The 20,698-nt window shown below is 50.7% G+C and overlaps 1 protein-coding gene across 3 annotated transcripts in view; it reads right to left on the reverse strand.

The window, feature by feature from the left end:
- Window positions 1-252: 252 nt before the first annotated feature.
- LOC123164196 (monothiol glutaredoxin-S10) overlaps window positions 253-20,698 on the reverse strand; it is a 31,947-nt gene continuing 11,501 nt past the window's right edge. The window contains exons 3-6 of one of the 3 annotated variants that reach the window (XM_044581616.1): window positions 9,168-9,242; window positions 8,878-8,904; window positions 2,017-2,186; window positions 253-583 (exon numbers count right to left, since the gene is read on the reverse strand). In XM_044581616.1, the coding sequence (XP_044437551.1) occupies window positions 575-583; window positions 2,017-2,186; window positions 8,878-8,904; window positions 9,168-9,242 (281 nt within the window). In that variant the 3' untranslated portion in view covers window positions 253-574. Of the gene's footprint in view, window positions 584-2,016; window positions 2,187-4,505; window positions 4,880-8,877; window positions 8,905-9,167; window positions 9,243-20,698 lie in introns of those variants that run through there. The other 2 variants (XM_044581617.1, XM_044581618.1) reach the window with 2 other exon arrangements.

The raw sequence follows: 20,698 nt of genomic DNA on the forward strand, positions 1-20,698 counted from the left end.
CTCCCTCTATAAACTAATATAAGAGCATTTAGATCACTAAAGTAGTGATCTAAACACTCTTATATTAATTTACGGAGGGAGTAGTATATATAGAGAGAAGATTCCAGGATTCCCCTTTTCTTACCTTGATGGCTGCCCGCCTGCCCACCCCTGCATTGCATACCATAGGACAGATAGAAACCCGGAGTCAAACAAATCAGTGAATAACTGCATGCACACATGCCATCACCCAATCATCCATGGAAGTGCTGCTTTTCACACGATCATGTTATTGCATTTCAGTGTAGAAATCAAATCAAAATATGCATTGACACTTTGACAGTATAGGAACTCAGATTCGCGATAACACTACACCAACTCGGATTTTTTGTCGAATTCAGAGGGTTTTCTTCCTTTACAGTTTCAGCAACAGATATACGCGACAAAAAATTAACTTGCTAGTAACGTCTCAAACCAATAAACCCAGACTGCTCCGGTACTTCAGAAATCTAGTCATGCTCAATCTTGTCATGATGATTCACTTTGATGTCCAGTTCCGTCAGCATTGTTGCTAGCTCCCCTTTGCGATAAAGTTTCACTGTATCTACAAAACAAGGATAAAGCCAATGTGAGCACCAAAGGATTTATTTTCTTTAACACTGAAATTTCAAGCAAAATACATTGCTTGCTCCAATCAATGAATTTTCAATCGTGTTGATAACAAGCAAGGGAGAGGCACTGCGGGGAGAGTCAGAGTAAGAATACGGGAGAGCGTGAGAGCACTAGAGCGCGAGTCACCCGCCGCCAGCCACTCCGGCTGCGGCACCCACTACTGTCCTTCACGATCTCCCCACCGTGCATCACTCCAGCCGCAGTGTCCACCTGCGTCACACATGCACCGAGTTTTTCTTTGGCTTGCCTTCCGTGGACGGCTCAATACCAAAGGCAACATGGCCAAGAAGCAATGGACTGAACTCACCCCGCACAACGGCTGTGACTTATGCCCAGCTGGCAAAACCATCAGCCATATCTTGCTACGCTGCAAGCATGCCAACGTAGTTTGGGGTCGACCGGAAATCCTTGACATCATCACCAACTCAAACAGCCTTCCTGACTTTGCGATGTCCGTGTTGCTCGGCGAAGCTCGTAATCGCCTATGGCAAGTCGTTCTTGCTGCCTGTGCGGTATCTCTGAGGCTCCCGGAACGCAAGGATCTTTTACAGTAAGTGCTGGACCGTTTCAGAGACATAGCAGACCACATAAAGACTTTAGTATAGGCTAGTTCCACATGTGCTCTCTTGTTCGTCTACTCTTCACCTTCAAAACCACCACCAACCCCAACCCCACTGCTTTTTTTTTGCCTTGCTTATGGGCAGCTACACCTTCGGTAAAGCATTTACATAGGCTACCATGTAATTGACTTCGATCATCCAGGCTTTTGCCTGTTTTTAAATGCACAAGGTAGAGAATGCTCTACATTTCCTTTCACAGCCTGTTTGGTACCCATCATTTGGGTTGCAATCGATGGATTTCATTTGCGAAATCCAATATCTACTCGTTTGGCTGCCCGTGAATCAAGGATAGGATTTCATTCTAAGATTCCAGGGGGTGTAAGCTGTTAAACTTAGGGTTTGAGAAACTGCTCAATATATATATATAAGGGGTACACGGAAGTGTACAATACAGACTACAAGACTTGTACAGAGGCTACGTATTTTATACAGTCTAACACCCTCCCTCAATCTTAACTGTGGCCTGAGGTACAGAGCAAGTTAAGATTGCGCCTACAACCTACAAACTGTGGCTGTGGTAAAGGCTTTGTGAAGATGTCAGCAAGTTGATCTTTAGAGGAGATGAACTTGATGTGAAGTAGCTTCTGTGGAACGTGTTCCCTCACAAAGTGAAAATCAACTCGATGTGTTTCATTCAGGCATGAAATACTGGATTAGATGACAAGTATGTTGCACCGATGTTGTCACACGAAAGGATAGGTGGTTGAGCTTGAGATATGCCCAATTCCCTCAATAAGGACCGTACCCATATGATCTCAGCAGTGGCATTGGCAACCGCCTTATACTCAGCTTCAGTACTACTGCGAGACACCGTAGACTGTTTGCGAGCATTCCAGGCGATCAAATTAGGACCAACAAAGACTGCATATCCCCCTGTGGATCGCCTGTCGCCAGGACTCCCGGCCCAATCCGCATCTGAAAATGCCGAAAGCTCACATGAGGATGCAGGCTGAAGAAGTAGACCATACGAGTCAGTGAGACAGACATAAAGCAAAATGCGCTTCACAGCTAACCAATGGGAAGTCCGAGGAGCATGAAGATACCGATACACACGATTGACTGCATAGGAGATGTCTGGTCGAGTGATAGTCAAGTATTGCAAACCTCCAACAATACTGCGGTACTCAGTGGCATCATCAGAAGTGAGAGGATCCATCAAGAGCAGACAAACGATCTGTGGCAGACATAGGAGTAGCAGCAAGTTTGCACTTCAGCATACCAGCACGACGCAACAGGTCCATAGAATACATGTGCCGCGAAAGAGTCAATCCAGCAGAGGACCGAGCAACCTCCAAACCAAGAAAGTAATGCAGAGTGCCAAAGTCTTTGACAACAAACTCACCAGTAAGAGCAGACAGGAGACGATCAGCAGCAGCATTGGAAGAGTTGATGAGAATAATGTCATCAACATAGACCAACAGATACATCGTGACCTCAGGTCGCTGAAGAAGAAACAGTGATGTGAAACAAAACCAAGAGCTCGAAGCGCGGAGCCAAGCCTAGCATGCCACGCACGAGGAGCCTGCTTCAGCCCATATAGCGCCTTGACCAGACGGCACAGATGGTGAGGACGAGCAGGATCAACAAATCCTGGTGGCTGACGCATATAAACCTCCTCTTCCAAAACACCATGTAGAAAGGCATTCTGAACATCCAGTTGGCGAAGAAACTAGCCACGAGTAACAGCCAAGGACATCAGCAGGCAGATGGTAGTCGGCTTAACAACCGGGCTAAAAGTGTCCTCATAATCAAGACCATACCTCTATTTGAATCATTTTGCCACTAACCACGCTTTATAGCGCTCAATAGAACCATCAGCATGCCTTTTAACCATGAAGACCCACTTGGAATCAATGATATTGACACCAAAGACCAGAGGAACTAACTGCCAAGTACCATTTTTCAGCAGTGCCTGATACTCCTGCTCCATAGCACTACGCCAGCGAGGAATCCCAAGAGCCGCCTGAAAGTGTCGTGGTTTAGCAGCCGGATCATCCTGCAAGTGCGCCACACAAGCTGCAAGCCACGCAACCGTCCCATCCGTTCGTTCTTTGGGACAAACGATACCAGACCGGCTGCGGGTATGAGGCCACTGAGCAGCAGCAATTGGTGGCACCAGAGGTGGCGGTGGCACCGGAGATGGTGACAGTGATGCGGAGGGCGCGTCCGGAGACGCGGTCGGCGGGGCTACCGACGATGATGAGCCAGGTGTCCTAGTCCTGTCGAAGGGACCCGAGGAGGCCTGCCCAGGCGACGAGGCAGGCGAGGCCGGGTCAGACGACAGGGTAGGAGAGGCCGGACCAGGCGACGAGGCAGTCGCGGCCAACCCAGGCAACGTGGCAGGCGCACCATCCAGTCCGGCGACGGGGCAGGCAAGGCCGGCCCAAGCGACGTGGCAGGGGAGGCCGGCCGAGGCATGCATGGGGCATGCATGTGCCCATCACCCTAGCCAGGTGTAGCAGCATGTTCTGATCCTCCCAATTCGAGACGAGCTCCACGACCGATACCTGCAGCATGGTTAGGAAGCAACGCAGGAGAGTATGCAATATCAACAAACTGACCAGGCAACGGAGAGGTAGAGTGCAAAGGTGGTGGAGGAGTGGGGTGAGCAGGCGAAAACGAGAACACATTCTCATCAAACACAACATCGCGAGAGATGTAGACACGATTGGACGGAACATGAAGGCACTTGTAACCTTTGTGAAGAGAACTATACCCAAGAAAGACACTGTTTGGACCGAAACTCGAGCTTACGCTTATTATAAGGGCGAAGGTGAGGCCAACACGCACACCCAAAAACCTTGAGGAACGTATAATCTGGAGTTTCATTAACTAAGAGTTCAAGTGGTGTTTTCATCCAAGAAGTCGTGTAGGAAGCCTATTAATAAGAAAATAGGCGTTGAAAAAAGCATCACTCCAAAAACGAAAAGGTATTGATGCATGGGCAAGCAAAGCAAGGCCAGTTTCAACAATATGACGATGCTTACATTCAACAGTGCCATTTTGCTGATGCGTATGAGAACAAGACACACGATGTGAAATCCCAAGCTTGTTGAAGAACGCATTGAGGTTGTAGTACTCACCACCCCCCCCCCCCCCCCCCCCCCCCCCACCTCAATCAGATTGGACATGGATGATTTTATGCTTAAGAAGACGCTCAACATGTGCTTGAAATTGTAGAAAAACATCAAACACATCATATTTACGCTTGATAATAAAGCCAAGTAAAGCGACTGTAAGCATCAATAAAACTGACATAATAATTATGACCACTCACAGAAGTTTGGGCATGGCCCCACACATCAGAAAACACAAGCTCAAGTGGAGTTTTGACAACACCACTCGACTCTGAAAACGGAAGCTGATGACTCTTGCCTTGCTGACAGGCATCACAAACTGTTGCAGTATTTTTATTGGACACAACTGGAAGGTCATGACGATGAAGCATGATGGACTATGGGAATGGCAGGGTGACCAAGCCGCGGGTGCCAGTAAGTAGTAGGTGACACACGCACACCACTGAAAGCTTGAGGAACAGGCGGCACATCAAGGGCATAAAGTCCATGGCGCAGGCGACCTCTAAGAAGAACGTCCCTCGTGTCCCGGTCCTTGACAAAACAATGGAAAGGATGAAACTCAGTGAAAATATTATTATCACGAGTAAGCTTAGGAACAGACAACAAACTACGTGTAGCGGAAGGAACTCAAAGGACATTGAGAAGATGTAATTGTTTAGGTTTATGAGTAAGAAGCGAAGGCTGACCAACATGTGATATACTGATATGTGCATACCTGCTCGGTTGGCGGTGCGAACCTGGACCACGATATGGCTCCTGAGTGGAGAGCTTGCCCGTCTCACTCGTGAGGTGATGAGTAGCGCCCGTATCCATGTACCATGTCGGGTCGATAGAATATGATGGAGTGTGTCCATGCTCATGAGTGGCCAAGGCAGCCTGCTTATCATTGCCTTTGCCGTTGTTGCTAATGCCAAGGAAGTCCTGTTTGAAGCGGCGATGACAGCGAGAAGCGATGTGCCCCGGAAGACCATAGAGCTGGCAAGGGAGCTAGATCCCGCATGAGGGGCAGCAAGCACACGGACGACCACCCCCGGTTGTGGGCATGGGGCCGGCCGCGGGTGGGCGCGAGGTCGGTGGAGTCGAAGGCAGCACCTTGCCTCCAGCAGGTGGCTGTAGTGCTTCCCTTTGCCGCGAGTGGTGGCATTTGCAGAAGCAAAGCTCGGGTTGGGTCGACGGGACTTCACGCGTTGTTCCATGGCGAGGAGGCGTGGGTAGAGCTCACGGGGCTGGAGCAGGGTGTCACGACCATTGATGTTCTCGGCGAGGTTATCATAGTCGTCATCCAACCCGTTCATCGCAAAGGTGGTGAAATCCTCGGGACAAAGAGGCTGGCCAATGGAGGCCAGAGTGTGTGAGGCGCGTCATCTTGTCAAAGTAGTCGGTGATGGTCAAGAAGCTTGGTCTCCCCAAGCTCCGTGCGATGACATGAGCACGCGCCTGCTGCTGAGACACGAAGCTTGTGTGCAGAGCAAACCACGCCTCCCAAGAGGTGGCAGCGAAGAGGACCAGCGACGAAACCCCATCGATGAGAGAGGACTGAATCGCAGAGAGGATGGCTTGATCTTGAGCCACCCACGCATGATACGCCGGATGATGCGGCGGAGAACACGGTAGTGTGCCATCAATGTAACCCTCTAGGTAGCGGCTGCGAAGGAGCGGCAACACCTGCGCACGCCACGACAAATAGTTATCCGTAGTGAGTTTCACCGGGATGACGTGCGCGAAGTAGAACGGCGCAGCAGCGGCGACATAATCCGGCAAAGACGGCGCAGCAGCATAGGGCGGCGTGTTGTAGCCCTGAGGCGGAGCACCACCAGATGCACCGTGATATGACGCGGTTGGAGGAATCGGCTGGTACCTGCCATAGACCGGCGGCGGCGTTGCGCTGAAGGGAGCCGCGTCAGCAGCGCTAGAGGGAGTCACGAGCACCGTCGCGTAAGACACTGCGGGCGCTGCGCTATGAGGAATTGCGGGCGGACCAGCGTAGGGCACCGCGGACGGAATCGCGAGCGGACCCGCGTAGTGCGCCGCAGGCAGAATCGCGGGTGAAGCCGCGTAGTGCCCCGCAGGCGTTACGCGGTGCCCCGCAGGAGGAATCGCGGATGACAGGCCAGAGTAGACCAAGGCCAGCAGATGAGAAGACAGGAACGAAGGAGTGGCCGTGGCAGAGACCGGCGCGGCGACAGTGGCGGCGATCGGGCTTGGGGCGACAACAGAAGACATAGGACCAATCTGGGTTGATACCATGTTCTGCTCAACACCCTTAACGGGTGTGGCTATCTCATATATATATATATATATATATATATATATATATATATATATATATATATATATATATAAGGGGTACACGGAAGTGTACAATACAGACTACAAGACTTGTACAGAGGCTACATATTTTATACAGTCTAACGTAAGCTTTGCCAACACCAAATCCCAGCCCCTCACCCGTCATTCTCTTGGATTTCACTCGCCCCCTTCATCCTGACACCAGCGTATCCCTTCCCACCCTCCCCCGACGGCCAGCACAGCCGCCGCCACCAGGCGCCGGCGGCGAGCCTTCCCATGATTCGAGCCTCCTTTCCACGTCCCCTCTCCTTCACTGACTCTTGTTTCCACCCCAAACCCATGTTGCTCCGTCCCCTCCCCCCTTGTTGCTTTGCGATCTCATCTCACCGGCGCTGAGCTTCATAGCTCGATTCACCTCGCCTCCCAGGTAATTCTCCTCCTCCGCTTCTCCTCCCATCCCTTCTCTCTCACACACCCTTTCCCTTTTCCTTAGAATGAAAGGAGGCGTTGTCTTGGCCGGTGGTGGTGACCTTCACCGGCAAGGGCGCGGGCGGCGGCTCCTTGTTGTCGAACTGGAACAACAAGGAGGACCAGGCGAGGGAGGAGGCGTGGCAGGCGTACCTCGGGCAACAGCGGTTTTGCACTGCCGGTTTGTGCAGCACTACAGGTGCCGGCCCATGTTGCTGTTGGGCATGGAGGGCGCGGACGAAGACAACCGGGTCGTCATGCCGCAGTTGGCGCTGGACTGGATTAGCTGGGTGCAGGTGGAGTACCTGCTGGCGTTCCAGGTCCAGAACGCTGCCACCTTGCACACCTCCCGCTGCGGCGTGCTCGAGTTCGTCACCTAGGAGGGGATCGTGCACGTGCCTGCTGACACCATGGCGCGGCTCGGACTGCGGTATGATGAGCTCGTTGTCAGATTCTGAACCTGCATCTTCAGTTAACAGTTCAGTTAGGTGTAGCCTAGCTGGCAAATACCGATTCAGAGTATCGGACGGCCCAAGGTAGCTCTTTCACTGCGTCCAGTCGCCACCGTTGGATATGTTACCGTTTACTGTACCCCTTCATTTACTATTCACCGTTAGCTATAAAGCTCGGCCTACTTAACAGCCGGGTTGTGGCTGGCGTGGGGATTATTCTGAATTCTTCCAATTGCCAACTATGGGCTAGAACCCTAGATACGACTTGATGCGGAGCATCCCAAGGTCATCCCCATGGACCTACCGTCGTCTCACCAAGTGCCAAGTGGACCCATGACACGTACACGTGCAAGACCTCTCGAGACCGAGGTGACATCACTCCTCTCGCAACTCCCTTTCGAATCACACGAGACATGGCTACTACCTCAAGCAGAAACAGTTTGCATAGTCAGGTACCAAGGAGCCAGCCATGGAGAAGCTAAGGAGCAAGTACAATTGAAGGAGAGAAGCAATCACGAAGACGGAGGAGAAAAAGGCCAAGTCAGGACTTGCTCGGACGATCCAGACCGCCGTCCGGATGATCCAGCCCCAGACCGGACGATCCGGACCCCGGCCTGGATGATCCGGACCCCGGCCTGGACGATCCGGCTACAACGCGACATGAGAACAGCAAGCCCCCGGACGAAGCCGGATCATCTGGACGGACCCGGACGTCCGGACAACCAGCACGACACGTCCGGATCATCCGGACGCTGCCCCGGACCATCCAGACCACGAAGCCCGGACCATCCAGACCAACACCCGGATCATCCAGACGGTGCCTGGGTGCATGATTTGGGCCGAGGCCCATGTACTCCTTCGCCCCCCTAAACTATATATACTCCTCCACCATTTTAGGGTTGGCATTGTGATAGCTTTTGAAGATAGAGCTTTGCTCATCCACCTGTTACCTACTCCTTTGGAGATCAAGGCCTCCTAGAAGAAGATCCCCCAAGTGGATTCAAGACCCTGTCTAGGGAAGATAAAATCACAGAGCATGATTCATGATCACCTACTTTATATCCTTCCACTGTGGTCGTACTCTGAACGCGAGCAGTATATGCAACTGTGACTGAATCAATCACAGAAGCAAGGAAGAAAAGGAACCATGTTTTTTTCACATAACACAAAAATGTCTTAGGAGCACTGGAACATATCATGAAGTTAGCATGCACAATACAATCCGAACTATTTATACAGGCACACAGATATCACTTGACATATTTGCAGTATGACTGTAAAGACTGATCAGAATTCAACACAGAGCACATGCATAAGTACCTGTACAGCCTCCAATGTGCTTTCCACCTGAAACAACATAAAACAATTGGTCAGAAATCTGCATGCAACACCTGAACTGAAATCACAGCATATATGTACGTGAATTCCAGCAAGACAAATTGTAACAGGCAAGGCAAAGGGCAAATGTGCATATGTCTATCTATGCTTATTGAACACATCCACTAGAGATATTCCTTGTTAATTTGAGGAGAAACCATAAAGTATTTACGATACTAAGGTGATAAACAAAGGAGAAAAACACAAGGTTGATTTTCTTCTTCTTTACATACCAATGAAAACATTAGGGACGGTGGACTGTCCAGTTAACCTCTCTAACACCTTTTGCAGTTGTGGTCCCTGAGCACCTGAAAGGAGAAAAAATGTCAGTTGCACGAAAATACCAAGGTGCACATTAACATCCAAAACCATTGCCTTCTAAAATCTACACACTGTTCCTGGTGCTAGATGATTAGGAAAAAAATCATAGTTGCGAGTTCCTAAAGTACAAAGACACAAAATGAGTGATGATTCGTGCCAGTTTCAATATGCTAACATGAGCAGCTAAGTTTGTACCACCAAAACCATGGAAGGGCCAAGTCCTCACAAAATAGGGCATGTATCTTGTCTAATTTCAGAAACAGATGCAGATATTTAAGTAGTTATTTGACAGGTGGTGTATCTGTGTGCGCATGTCACGTGAACTTCCAAAATCCACGCATGGTGCGGCTGGCAGAGTTCTTAGTTCAGGTGAGTCTGGCGAAGAGATACCATGCGATGCGTGGATTTTGGAAGTTCAGGCAACTTTTGCTAGTACAATTATTATGGTTCAGAGTAGAACGAAAATTTTGACCAAAATAAGAAGAGTAAAGTGGAATACGTGGTAGGGAAGCCGACATGTATCATGCTAATTCTCTAAACCTGTTAAAGGAATACCGATTGAATGTAGCAGGAGCACAGCATACAGAACTTTCAAATAGTTTGGAAGGCACAAACTTATATCCATCTAAAATCCCCAAACTGTTGACACACTTGAGTGGAATTGCACTGTAACATCCCAAAATTTTCAAATTTGGAATGTTATTTATTTTAATAGGATTAATTAAAACTTGCTTGTGTTGCTTGCTTTTAGTTAATTTTGACTAGGATGTGCATTTTTTTGGAGTTAAATGAATATTCAAATGAGAGGGAATAAAAGGATTTTCCCAAAAGTTTATTTTTGGATTTTAAATTGGGTCTTCAAAAATATTCGAAACAATCATGAGAGGCGATAATACGACTTCTTCAAGATAATAGGTTGCAAATACTTTAAATATTTTTGGCTATTTATTTGGACTTAGAAAATATTTACGGAATTGTCTAGAACCCTAAATTAATTTTCAAGGAATATTGATAAAGCACAAAATGTAGCTTATAGAAATATTATATGTGGTACATTTAATATTTGAGGTGGAAATATCTTTTCTGTGCTCTATATTAGTAATTATAGTTTTGTAATATTTCTGAAAGTGATTTGGTATTTTATTTAACCAGTCAATTTCCTATTATCTAGTAATAAGAAAACAGTCCAACACTATGCGCGCAGCACAGGCATGCCTCTCTCTCTCTCTATCCTTTAACTGGGCTGAGCCCACTGTCCTTCTTCCTTTGTTTTATTTTCTTTCTATTGGGCTGCTTGCTGCTGGCCCAACAGTATCCCGAGCTCATGTAGGCTCGTTGCTTTCCTTCCTTCTCAGGAAATCTTGTAAGAACACAATGTGCCACCGCCTTGTTTTCTTTCATGCAAGCCACGCATATCCATCTCTCCTCCACCAATAAATATTTGACCATGTACTACTTTTCTCCCTTTTTCTCGCACCTAAACAATCTGTAGCCGCTCCATTGTCTTCTCAGCACAGCCGAAACCCAGCGCTTCCTGGACAGGAGATTCAACGACTCGACCTCAAAAACTTCATCGGATAGGGAGGACTTCAATACAGAGAAGTTTCTCCTCATCAAGACGAATCCATTCAGAGAAAGAAATTCATGTTTCGTCAATCGTATCTCTCCAATTTTGTAATCTAGTTCAGAGGTATTTCCACACGAATTCATCAAATTTGTTGCACTTGTTTGTTCTTTTTCAAATTCCTTTTATGAGTAGCTTCAAATCAACGATCTACACAATGTTTATGCTGAAACTTTTCTGTTTCGGGCAGTTGGATCTATCTAGTTCGAGCCAACCTACACCAGAGCCATCTAAATTTCAAAGATGGTGCACTTCCGGCAAAATCGCAGATATTCTCATGATCCGTTTCACGAGGCACATCCACTCATGTCATTCATTCAAAACAGGCATTTTTCAACTGCAAATCCAATCCAGAGGCCTGCCGTCCACTTTCCCGGCAAAATTTCTCTTTGCTCCATTTTGTCAACAGGAGATTATCTATATTATAGATCCAAATCAATGTGCTTTGTATCTACACCGTAGGAGTTCCATCTATCATATTCCTTTTGAATATCTATATTATATAATATTTGTTGTTCATTTGGTTCTTTATTTGAATTTCAGGTCTATTTGATTGCAATCACTTCCAGTATAAATCGCGAGTAAATTCCAGAGAGCGTTACTACATCAACGAGATATTAATTCTTCATCAGCTAAAAGCAAATTCACTTCTGACGATACGCATCCTATATTTACTATGCATTATTCCTTGTCACCATATGTGTGTACTGTTTGTATTATGTAATATCGTGCTTAGCCTTGTTATGGTAGACGTGGTTTGGGTGCCGAGTGACTCATGGAAATGGTGGGTGTAGGTTCATAGCTGTAGGCGAGAATGCGCCATTGACAGAGCGGACTTGAGGTGAAAGAGTAGTTTCGGGACTTGTCAGGTGAATGCGTCCTTGGCGGAGCGCTCTAGAGTCCCTAGAGAATGCGCCTGTTATGACCGGCGTCACTTATAGCCGGACGAGGCCCAACTTATCTTTATTTTTATTAGCACCTCGAGGATTATATAAACACTTGTAAGGCCACGTTTTGGAATTAAGCAATAAGTCATAACTATTGCCCGGCTCCCTAGCTGCCTCCTACGCCATCTCCTCCTCCTCCACCGCGCGACCACGGCGCCGTCGCACCGCCGCTCGCGCCCAGCTCCTCACCACCCTCCCTTCCAACCCTACAACCTAAGAGCTAGGCCTGGTAGGATCCCAGCTCCTATCAATCTGGTATCAGCTGTCTCGGGATCGGTCATGTCTACACCTCTTCCCACCGCCACCCTCCCGCCGCCGGCCACCTCCGCGGCTGGGGCGCCGTCCTTGTCGGCCCGATGTCCTCTGCCGATCGCCACCCCCAGCGGGCCGAGCTCTTCGTTGGCGGTCTGCCGGATCATATCCGCGTGGACGTGGAGATGCAGGGACCATAGGACCTCCAGACGGCCATGCATTATGCCCGCGCCTTCGAGCGTTGCGCGGTGGCCATGCAGCAGTCGTCACCGTCCCGGGGCGCCCGACAGCCCGCCAGGCCGCCACCGACACCACAAGCGCCGGGGCATCCGGCCCAGGCCCACGCGGCGCCCGACGCGCCCCTTCCATCAGCTCACCCCGGCCGAGCAACTCGAGCGCCGCCGTCAGGGCTGTGCTACAACTGCGACGAGCCCTACGTCCCGGGCCACGTTTGCCCGCACCTGTTCTACTTGGAGGCCACGGACTACATTGAGGAGGACGCCGCTGCCGCCGGGCTGGGCAACTCGGCCCCTCCATTGGCCGACGAGATTCCACCTGGACCGGCCCAGGCAAACGCCCTCGTCGTCTCCCTCCATCCACTCGCGGGCATCCGGACGGAGAAAACTATGCTGCTGCCGGTAATGATCAACGGCGAGCGGTTCCTCGCACTCCTGGACACGGGTTCCACCCACAACTTCCTGCCAGGGGCCACCATGCGCCGCCTGGCGCTGCAGCCGACCGAGGAGAGCATTTACGCGTTACCGTGGCCAACAGTGACCGTCTCCACTGCCAGGGTATTGCTCAGCATGTCCCCATCGTCATCGGCGCCGAGCACTTCACCGTCACCCGCGTCGGCATCGACTTGGGCTGCTTCGACCTCATCCTCGGCGTTGATTTCCTGCGGACTCTAGGTCCCATCCTCTGGGACTTCGACGCCATGACGATGATTTTTTGGCGCCTGGGTCGCCGCGTTTGGTGGGAGGGCGTCGGCGGCGCCTCCCCGGCGGCCCCTCAGCCCTAGTTGACGGCGGCCGCCATCGACGCTAAGCATCCCCTGTTGGCTAGCCTGTTGCAGCAGCACAGTGACCTCTTCGACGAGCCGCAGGGCCTGCCACCGGTCCGGCCCTACGACCACCGTATCCACCTGCTGCCGGACACCGCTCCCGTCGCTGTGTGGCCGTACCGCTACCCCTAGCTGCAGAAGGACGAGCTGGAGCGGCAGTGTGCGGTCATGCTCGCCCAGGGCATCATCCGGATCTCGACGTCACCGTTTTCCGCACCGGTGCTCCTCGTGCGCAAGGCCGACGGTTCGAGATGTTTCTGCATCAACTACCCTACTCTCAACGCCAAGACGTCCAAGGACAAATTTCCTATCCCCGTCGTGGATGAACTCCTCGACGAGCTACACAGGGCACGCTTCTTCACCAAGTTCGACCTCCGTTCGGGATATCACCAGTTGCGGATGCACCCGGAAGATGTCACGAAGACAGCCTTCCGCACTCATCATGACCACTTCGAGTTCTAGGTGCCCTTCGGCTCTCCAATGCCCCGGCGACATTCCAGGCGTTGATGAACGACGTGCTCCGCCCCTGCTTGTGTCGGTTTGTGCTTGTTTTCTTTGATGACATTCTTACCTACAGCTCATCGTGGGCGGAGCACCTGCAGCACGTGGCCATCGTCTTCAACGAGCTTCGAGCGCACTATCTGCACCTCAAGCGCTCGAAGTGCTCGTTCGGCACAACATCAGTCGCCTATCTCGGCCACGTCATCTCGGCGGAGGGCGGAGCTATGGATGCCGACAAGGTCGCGGCGGTCGCGGCTTGGCCAATGCCGCACTCGCTGCGGGCCCTCCGCGACTTCTTGGTCCTCGTTGGATACTACCGGGAATTCGGCCTCATCGCGGCCCCACTTACGTGCCTGCTATGCTGCGACGCCTTCTCCTGGGATACGAAGGCGACCGAGGCGTTCCAGACCCTCAAGCAGACTCTCACGACGGGGCCGGTCCTCCAGATACCTGACTTCGACAAGCTGTTCCTGGTGGACTGCGACGCCTCGAGCGTGGGGTTTGGCGCTGTCCTCCATCAGGGGGATGGGCCGCTTGCGTTCTTCAGCAGGCCCTTCGCTGCGCGCCATCACAAGCTCGCGGCCTACGAGAGGGAGCTTAGGCCTTGTACAATGGGAGATGCTTAGGGGAGGTGCTTAGAGAAATACACCAGGCTTTCCTTAAGCAACGGTGCTTATTTGTACAAAGTAGACGCTTAACTAAGCGTCTCTCCTGTAGAAATAGGCACCGGTACTTCGGAAAAACTCGGTTTATTTTTCTAAGCACCTCCCGTTGTACGGCTTGGTGCAGGCTGTGCGTCACTGGCGGCCGTATCTTTGGGGGCGGCCGTTCCGTATTCGCACGGATCAGTACAGCCTCAAGTTCTTGTTGGACCAGCGCCTCTCAACCGTGCCGCAACATCAGTGGATCAGCAAGCTCTTTGGCTTCGACTTCATCGTCGAGTACCGTCCGGGCCGCCTCAACACCGTGGCCGACGCACTGTCCCGCCACGACGCCGACCACGACACCGACACCGTCGACCCCGTGGGGGTGGCCCTCTGCATCCGCTCGGGACCCTCCTTCGCCCTCATCGACGACATCCGCCGGGCCACCGCGATCGCTCCATATGCGCAGCTCCTTCGGCAGCGCCTCGACGCCGGCGACCTGGACGAGCCATGGCACATGGCTGATGGCCTGCTCCTGCACGAGCACCGGCTCGTGCCGGATCACGGAAATCTCCGTCACCAGACCTTGCTGCTGGCCCACTCGGCCGGTCACGAAGGCGTGCAGAAGACCCTCCACCTTCTCCGAGCAGATTTCTACATCCCCGGCGACCGGGCGCTGGTGCGAGACTGGGCGCTGTCTTGCATGACGTGCCAGCGCAACAAGACGGAGACACTGCGGCCGGCAGGGCTGCTACAGCCCCTTGAGGTGCCCTCTCAGGTCTAGGCCGACATCTCCATGGACTTCATCGAGGGCCTTCCCAAGGTGGGCGGCAAGTCCGTCATCCTTACGGTGGTCGACCGCTTCTCCAAGTATGCACACTTCATTGCGCTCGGCCACCCCTACACCGCCGCCTCCGTGGCGCGTGCCTTCTTCGACGGCATCGTCCGCCTCCACGGGTTCCCCTCTTCGATCGTCAGCGACCGTGACCCGGAGTTCACTGGTCATGTCTGGCGCGATCTCTTCCGAATGGCGGGCGTGAAACTGCGCCTGATTACGGCAGTCAACAAGGTGATTGCTATGTATTTGCGTTGTGTTACAGGTGATCGTCCCCGGGCTTGGGTAGACTGGCTCGCTTGGGCGAGGTACTGCTACAACACCTCCTACCACTCCGCCCTGCGCGCCACACCTTTTGAGGTGGTCTACGGCCGTCCTCCACCACCCATCCTGCCGGTTGACCCCGGGACGGCCCGAACGGAGGCGGCTGGCGACCTTCTCCGCAACAGGGATGAGATCCTTGCCGAGGTGCGCCAGCATCTTCTCCAGACCCAGCAGTTGTCCAAGAAGTACTACGACGGCCACCACCGCGAGGCGGAGTTTGCGGTGGGCGACTGGGTGTGGTTACGGCTCCTTCACCTGTCACACCCTGATTTTCATGCCACAGCACTTACGCTAATAAATCATGACAAAATGTGGTTTGACAAAAACTTTTGAGTGTTTTGGTCTTTGCTTTGATTGGATTTTTGTCTGTTGTTTGCAAGTGCTCTAAAAATCAAATAAATCCTCCAACCCTTATACTCCTCCTTGATCCAAAACTTTGCCCAATGATCATTCCATGTGTATAGAACATAATACTATTAAATAAGGTTTTCCAAAAACCCCTGAATTGAGACTTGAACCACAAGTACTAAATTGAGGGAGTGAAAAATCTTTCAAAAATTATATTTGACTCCTATTAGCTATAGGAATCCCAAAAACCACAAAAATATTATTTTAGAAGTTATTTTTATATTTTATTTAAATGCTTTTCTTAAGGCCAGAAATGGCCTTTAATAGGTTAAAATTATTTTAATATTTGAAAAATATTTGAGAAAATTTAGGGAAACTCGGTGTATATATATTTTCGATATATATGAGTTTCAACACATGGTCATGATCAAAATATTGGACAAAACCCTCCAAAACCATTTCTGTTCATTTCAAGTATTTGAAATATTTCTAGAAGAAATATTTCCAAATAAATCCAGGAAAATTCTAGCAAGTCACACATGCCTAATTTGATGATCTTGCCAAGTTTCATTCCCATCCAAATATTTTTGCTACACAAAAGTGCCCCAAAGCCCTCTTTGACCAGATCCAAGTTTGAACAACTCTACATTGCCAACTGTCCCCTTTTGATCCCAAATTTTTGTGTACATGCTCAAATACCCAAATAATGATACTACACCAAGTGGTGCATCAAGGAGAAAAGATTTGCATGACTAAATCCTGGGAAATCTATTTCTGTTGATTTCTAGGGTTTGCCAAAGTTACATTGGCAACCTTCTTCAAATGGACTCAAAGTTGGTGATCAACCTCAATTATGTATGCCATTTGATCCTGGTACTTCTCATGTCAAGTGGAATCTATTTGCTTGACCAAATCACCATCAAACACGTTCTGCTATTTTACCAAGATCACTATTTTGACCACTTACACTATTCTCCTTGAGCTCAACTTTTTACCAGGGCTTCTCCTAACCCTAACCTATCTCCAGTAGCTCCCACTCATCCACAGCTCAATGATTGAGGAGTGAAAACCCTAATTTTCACCCCTGGACAACACTGTTTCTTCTCCCTTTCTACCTCACCACTCCTCCAGGGGCATCCATGAGCATCCAATGCTGCCACCCCTTTGTTTACTCCTCCCCTGACACCCTAGACACTAGAGGCCACGCCCTGGACGCCAAAAATATGCCAATGCCAGCCATATGCGTGCTCTGGAGCGCGCTACAGTGCGCCTTTGCACTGTAGCCGCGTCCTGCCCGAGGCTCCCGACCACCTTGAGCTCCTCCCGCACGCCAATAGGACCACCTCGACGTCCGCAAAACGTAAAATAGTCGGGCCCCACCTCCTTCTCTCTCCGGCGACCTCGATCACGTGTGCCCGAGCGCCGCCCGCATCCGCCAGTCGGTGCCCGCGTCCCTGGCCCGCCTCGCGCTCGCTCTCCTCTCCCTCTCTCTCCTCTCTCTCCTCCTGGGCGTAGACCACCCCCAGGAGTACCCGACTCGAAGCCGAGCCCTCCCGTGGCCTCCCGTGACGGCTACGACCTCGCCAGCGCACGAGCTTACGGTGCACCTCGCCCCCTCTTATTTAAGCCTCACCGAGCACTCTCTCTCGCGGCATTCGCTTACTCTCTCTTCCACAGCAACCTCCCGGACCGACCCACTCCCCCTCCCGTGCCTCCTTCCTAATCTAAACCAGTCCGCGACACCCCCCAAGCCTCCATGGACCTCCCCAACACCCCAGGACCCCTCCTCCGCAGCCGAAACGGGCGCCACCACCAAGCTTGCCGCCGCCATCCGCTGCACCCAAAGCCCTGCTCAACTCTGAGCACCGGCGCATGCGTTCAGCACATGGACGGGTGCGTCGCGTTGCGCTGAGTCCGCCGGTGTGCCGGGCGCCGCCGGAGGTGGCCCGTGCCGCCCGGGAGAGCGCCAGCGCCCGCTCGGCCTCACCTCCGCTGCCTCTGCTCTGTTCGAGCGGGAGGTAGGCGATGGCCTGAGCGCTGGGCCCCGCACGTCGGCGACCCAGCGGGTGGGCCGCGCCGTTTAAGTGGGAGACGGGTCCGCTGTTTCCCGCGAACCCACAGTGAAGGCGTACTCCCTGGAAAACGCCTTCGACGTCACGGCTGTCTCCCGTGCGGCCGTGCACCTGGGCCGGCCCACTGACTATCTCTCGCCCAGTGCTCCGGATAAGGGTAGTGCTTTATTCTCTTTTCTTTTTCCAGATAACTTGTAAAATCCATGGATAAATCATCCCAACTCCAAATTTGATGATTCAAATTTCTAGTGACTATAAATCATGCTCTACCCCATTGAGTACCTTGCACATTTTCCAGAGAACTTTTCTTCACACATATTTCACAAGACCCTATTTCCTTATTTCTGTGATGGACTTTAGAAAATCACAGAGAGCTCATCTTTAATCTAAATGCCATGATTCAAATTTCTACATGCTTCTAAGTTCATATCTTAGTTTATGAACATTTTTCCTTACGCTTTCTGTGCAACACCAAATATTGGTCCATCTCTTCATGTATGGCCAACTTTGAAAATTCCTAAGAAAATCATTTGAACTCCAAATCCAGTGAAACCAACTCCTAGGTGCTTCTAAAATCATTCCTTGTGAAATGGGTGCCTTTTCTCATTTTTCAAAATAATTCTTCTGTACACTTTTTGCAAATCCATAAATCCCTTGATTCCATCATATTGAAATGTTCAGAAATATCCATTGATCAAATCCCAATGAAAGCACTTTGGTCATTTCTCATATGACCAAAGGTATCCTAGAAAAGTCAAATTCATATTTTTAGAGCACTTTTATTTTGCCTTGTTGTGTTGCTTATTGTTATTGTTTCCGACGTTAGTTGACGAAGTAGACGGAGTATTTGGAGAAGGACCAGAAGATTTGAAGACTCTGATGAACCAGGCAAGCAACCCTTTGACCATGATACACCTCTCTTGTTCATCGATAAATTTTCCGTATGCATGATGACATTGTTGATTATGAGCTTGATATAATCGTTGCATTGATGCATGCTCGTTGGTACTTGCATGTTCGTAGCTCTACCTTGTGCTAGAGATGCGATGAAAAATACTTAATATTGACGCATGATGTTGCATCTATGCCATGGTCATTTCTTGGTTACAATCCTTTGAAAACCCCATCGCGTGCCCCTAATGCCCGTGGGTAATGTTGAACTAGGTCGCCACTTGATGAAGAAGTGGTGCACCGAAGCAAGTGAATATGTGTTGTTTACAGAGACGGATTAGATTTAAGACTCGTTGACCGTCCCAACCAAACACGCGCAACCACTCTCTACCCTTATATGGTAAAGGGTATTATTGATTTACCTAGTTCGTGCTAACCTGGATGCCCGCATTACTAGTGACGGGAGTGGCGTGGTCACTCTCGGGACGGGGTCGTGCCAGGTAGGGCAGCCATGACTGTTTTTACAGGGCACCGGACACACCGTTGGTACCCCGTGCTTGTGATATGTGATGAATATGGTAGCGTAGCTCCACAAAAAAAATTATTATGTGACAATGTTTGGCACGGGGGCTGCTACCAATCGAGTGGACTCCTTGTTAGACACGGCTAGGGAAAGGTAGTGATCGGGTGCTTACCCCGGGTACTTGAGGTACCACGGGTCGTGGATGACACGGAAGTTCCCCGGATCTTGTGGGTGAAGTGTGCAACCTCTGCAGAGTGTCAAACTATTCGAATAGCTGTGTCCACGGTCAAGGACAGTTGGGTGGTGCTGCTTAGACTATGTCCATATGTTTCTGACAAACAACACGGTTTGGAAATATTGTTGATGTGATTCGTGAGGAAGTCACGATGAGCTTGAGCGTGAGTTGTTCATAACTCTTCCTCGATGTTGATGTATGTAACTTCCTGATACTTGTTGCAGATGCATTCATGTCCTTGATAAATGTTGATCATACTTGCATGAGAAAAACTAGATTTCCGCAAAAATGCTAATCTAGCAGTAGAGCCTTGCAAATTTATTCTGTTATCACTCTTGGGTTGCTTGCGAGTACATTCAAACGTACTCACTGGCTTGTCCCTGGCTATTTACTTGGCCAGGCTTGGAAGAACAGGTAATTGATGAAGAGTTCTTTGGTGACGATCATGCGAGCTAGGACGCTTCCCAGTCAGAATGCATGTAGGGTTAAGGCAGATCCAAGTTGTCAACAAAGATTTCCGCTCCGATGATATACTCAAGACTTGACCATAATGGTCCTACTTGTGTAAGACGGTATGTATGGATGTAAGACTCTTCTTATTCATCTTCTGTGTGTTCAGTGAGCATTGATCTCTGGGATCACTGTACACGTGCATTCGGTGATCACGACTTATGAGTCGGGGTCCCCACATCACCGCTCCACGCAGTCAATGGATCTGCGCGCTAAGCGCAAGCTGGGCCCTCGCTACGCGGGACCGTTTTCCATGGTGGAACGCATCGGCAAGGTCGCATACCGCCTTCAGCTTCCGCCCGGCGCTCGCATCCACGACGTCTTCCATGTGGGCTTGCTGAAGCCTTTCCGCGGTGATCCGTCGACGGCCGCGCCGGCGCTTCCTCCAACCTCCGATGGACGTCTTCTTTCAGGCCCAGCGAAGGTGTTGAAGGCCCAGCAGCGCCGCGGCGTGTGGCACTTGTTGATCCAGTGGCAAGGCCTTTCGGAGGAGGACGCCACTTGGAAGCAGCTCGAGCAGTTCCGCCAGCATTTTCCAGACTTCCAGCTCGAGGACGAGTTGTTTGCGCGGGCGGGGAGAGATGTTATGACCGCCGTCACTTATAGCCGGAGGAGCCCCAATGGCGCGTCTAGTTAGGGGTTAGCCCAACTTATCTTTATTTTTATTAGCACCT

This window comes from Triticum aestivum, chromosome 7D, assembly GCF_018294505.1.
Source record: "Triticum aestivum cultivar Chinese Spring chromosome 7D, IWGSC CS RefSeq v2.1, whole genome shotgun sequence".
NCBI lineage: Eukaryota > Viridiplantae > Streptophyta > Magnoliopsida > Poales > Poaceae > Triticum > Triticum aestivum.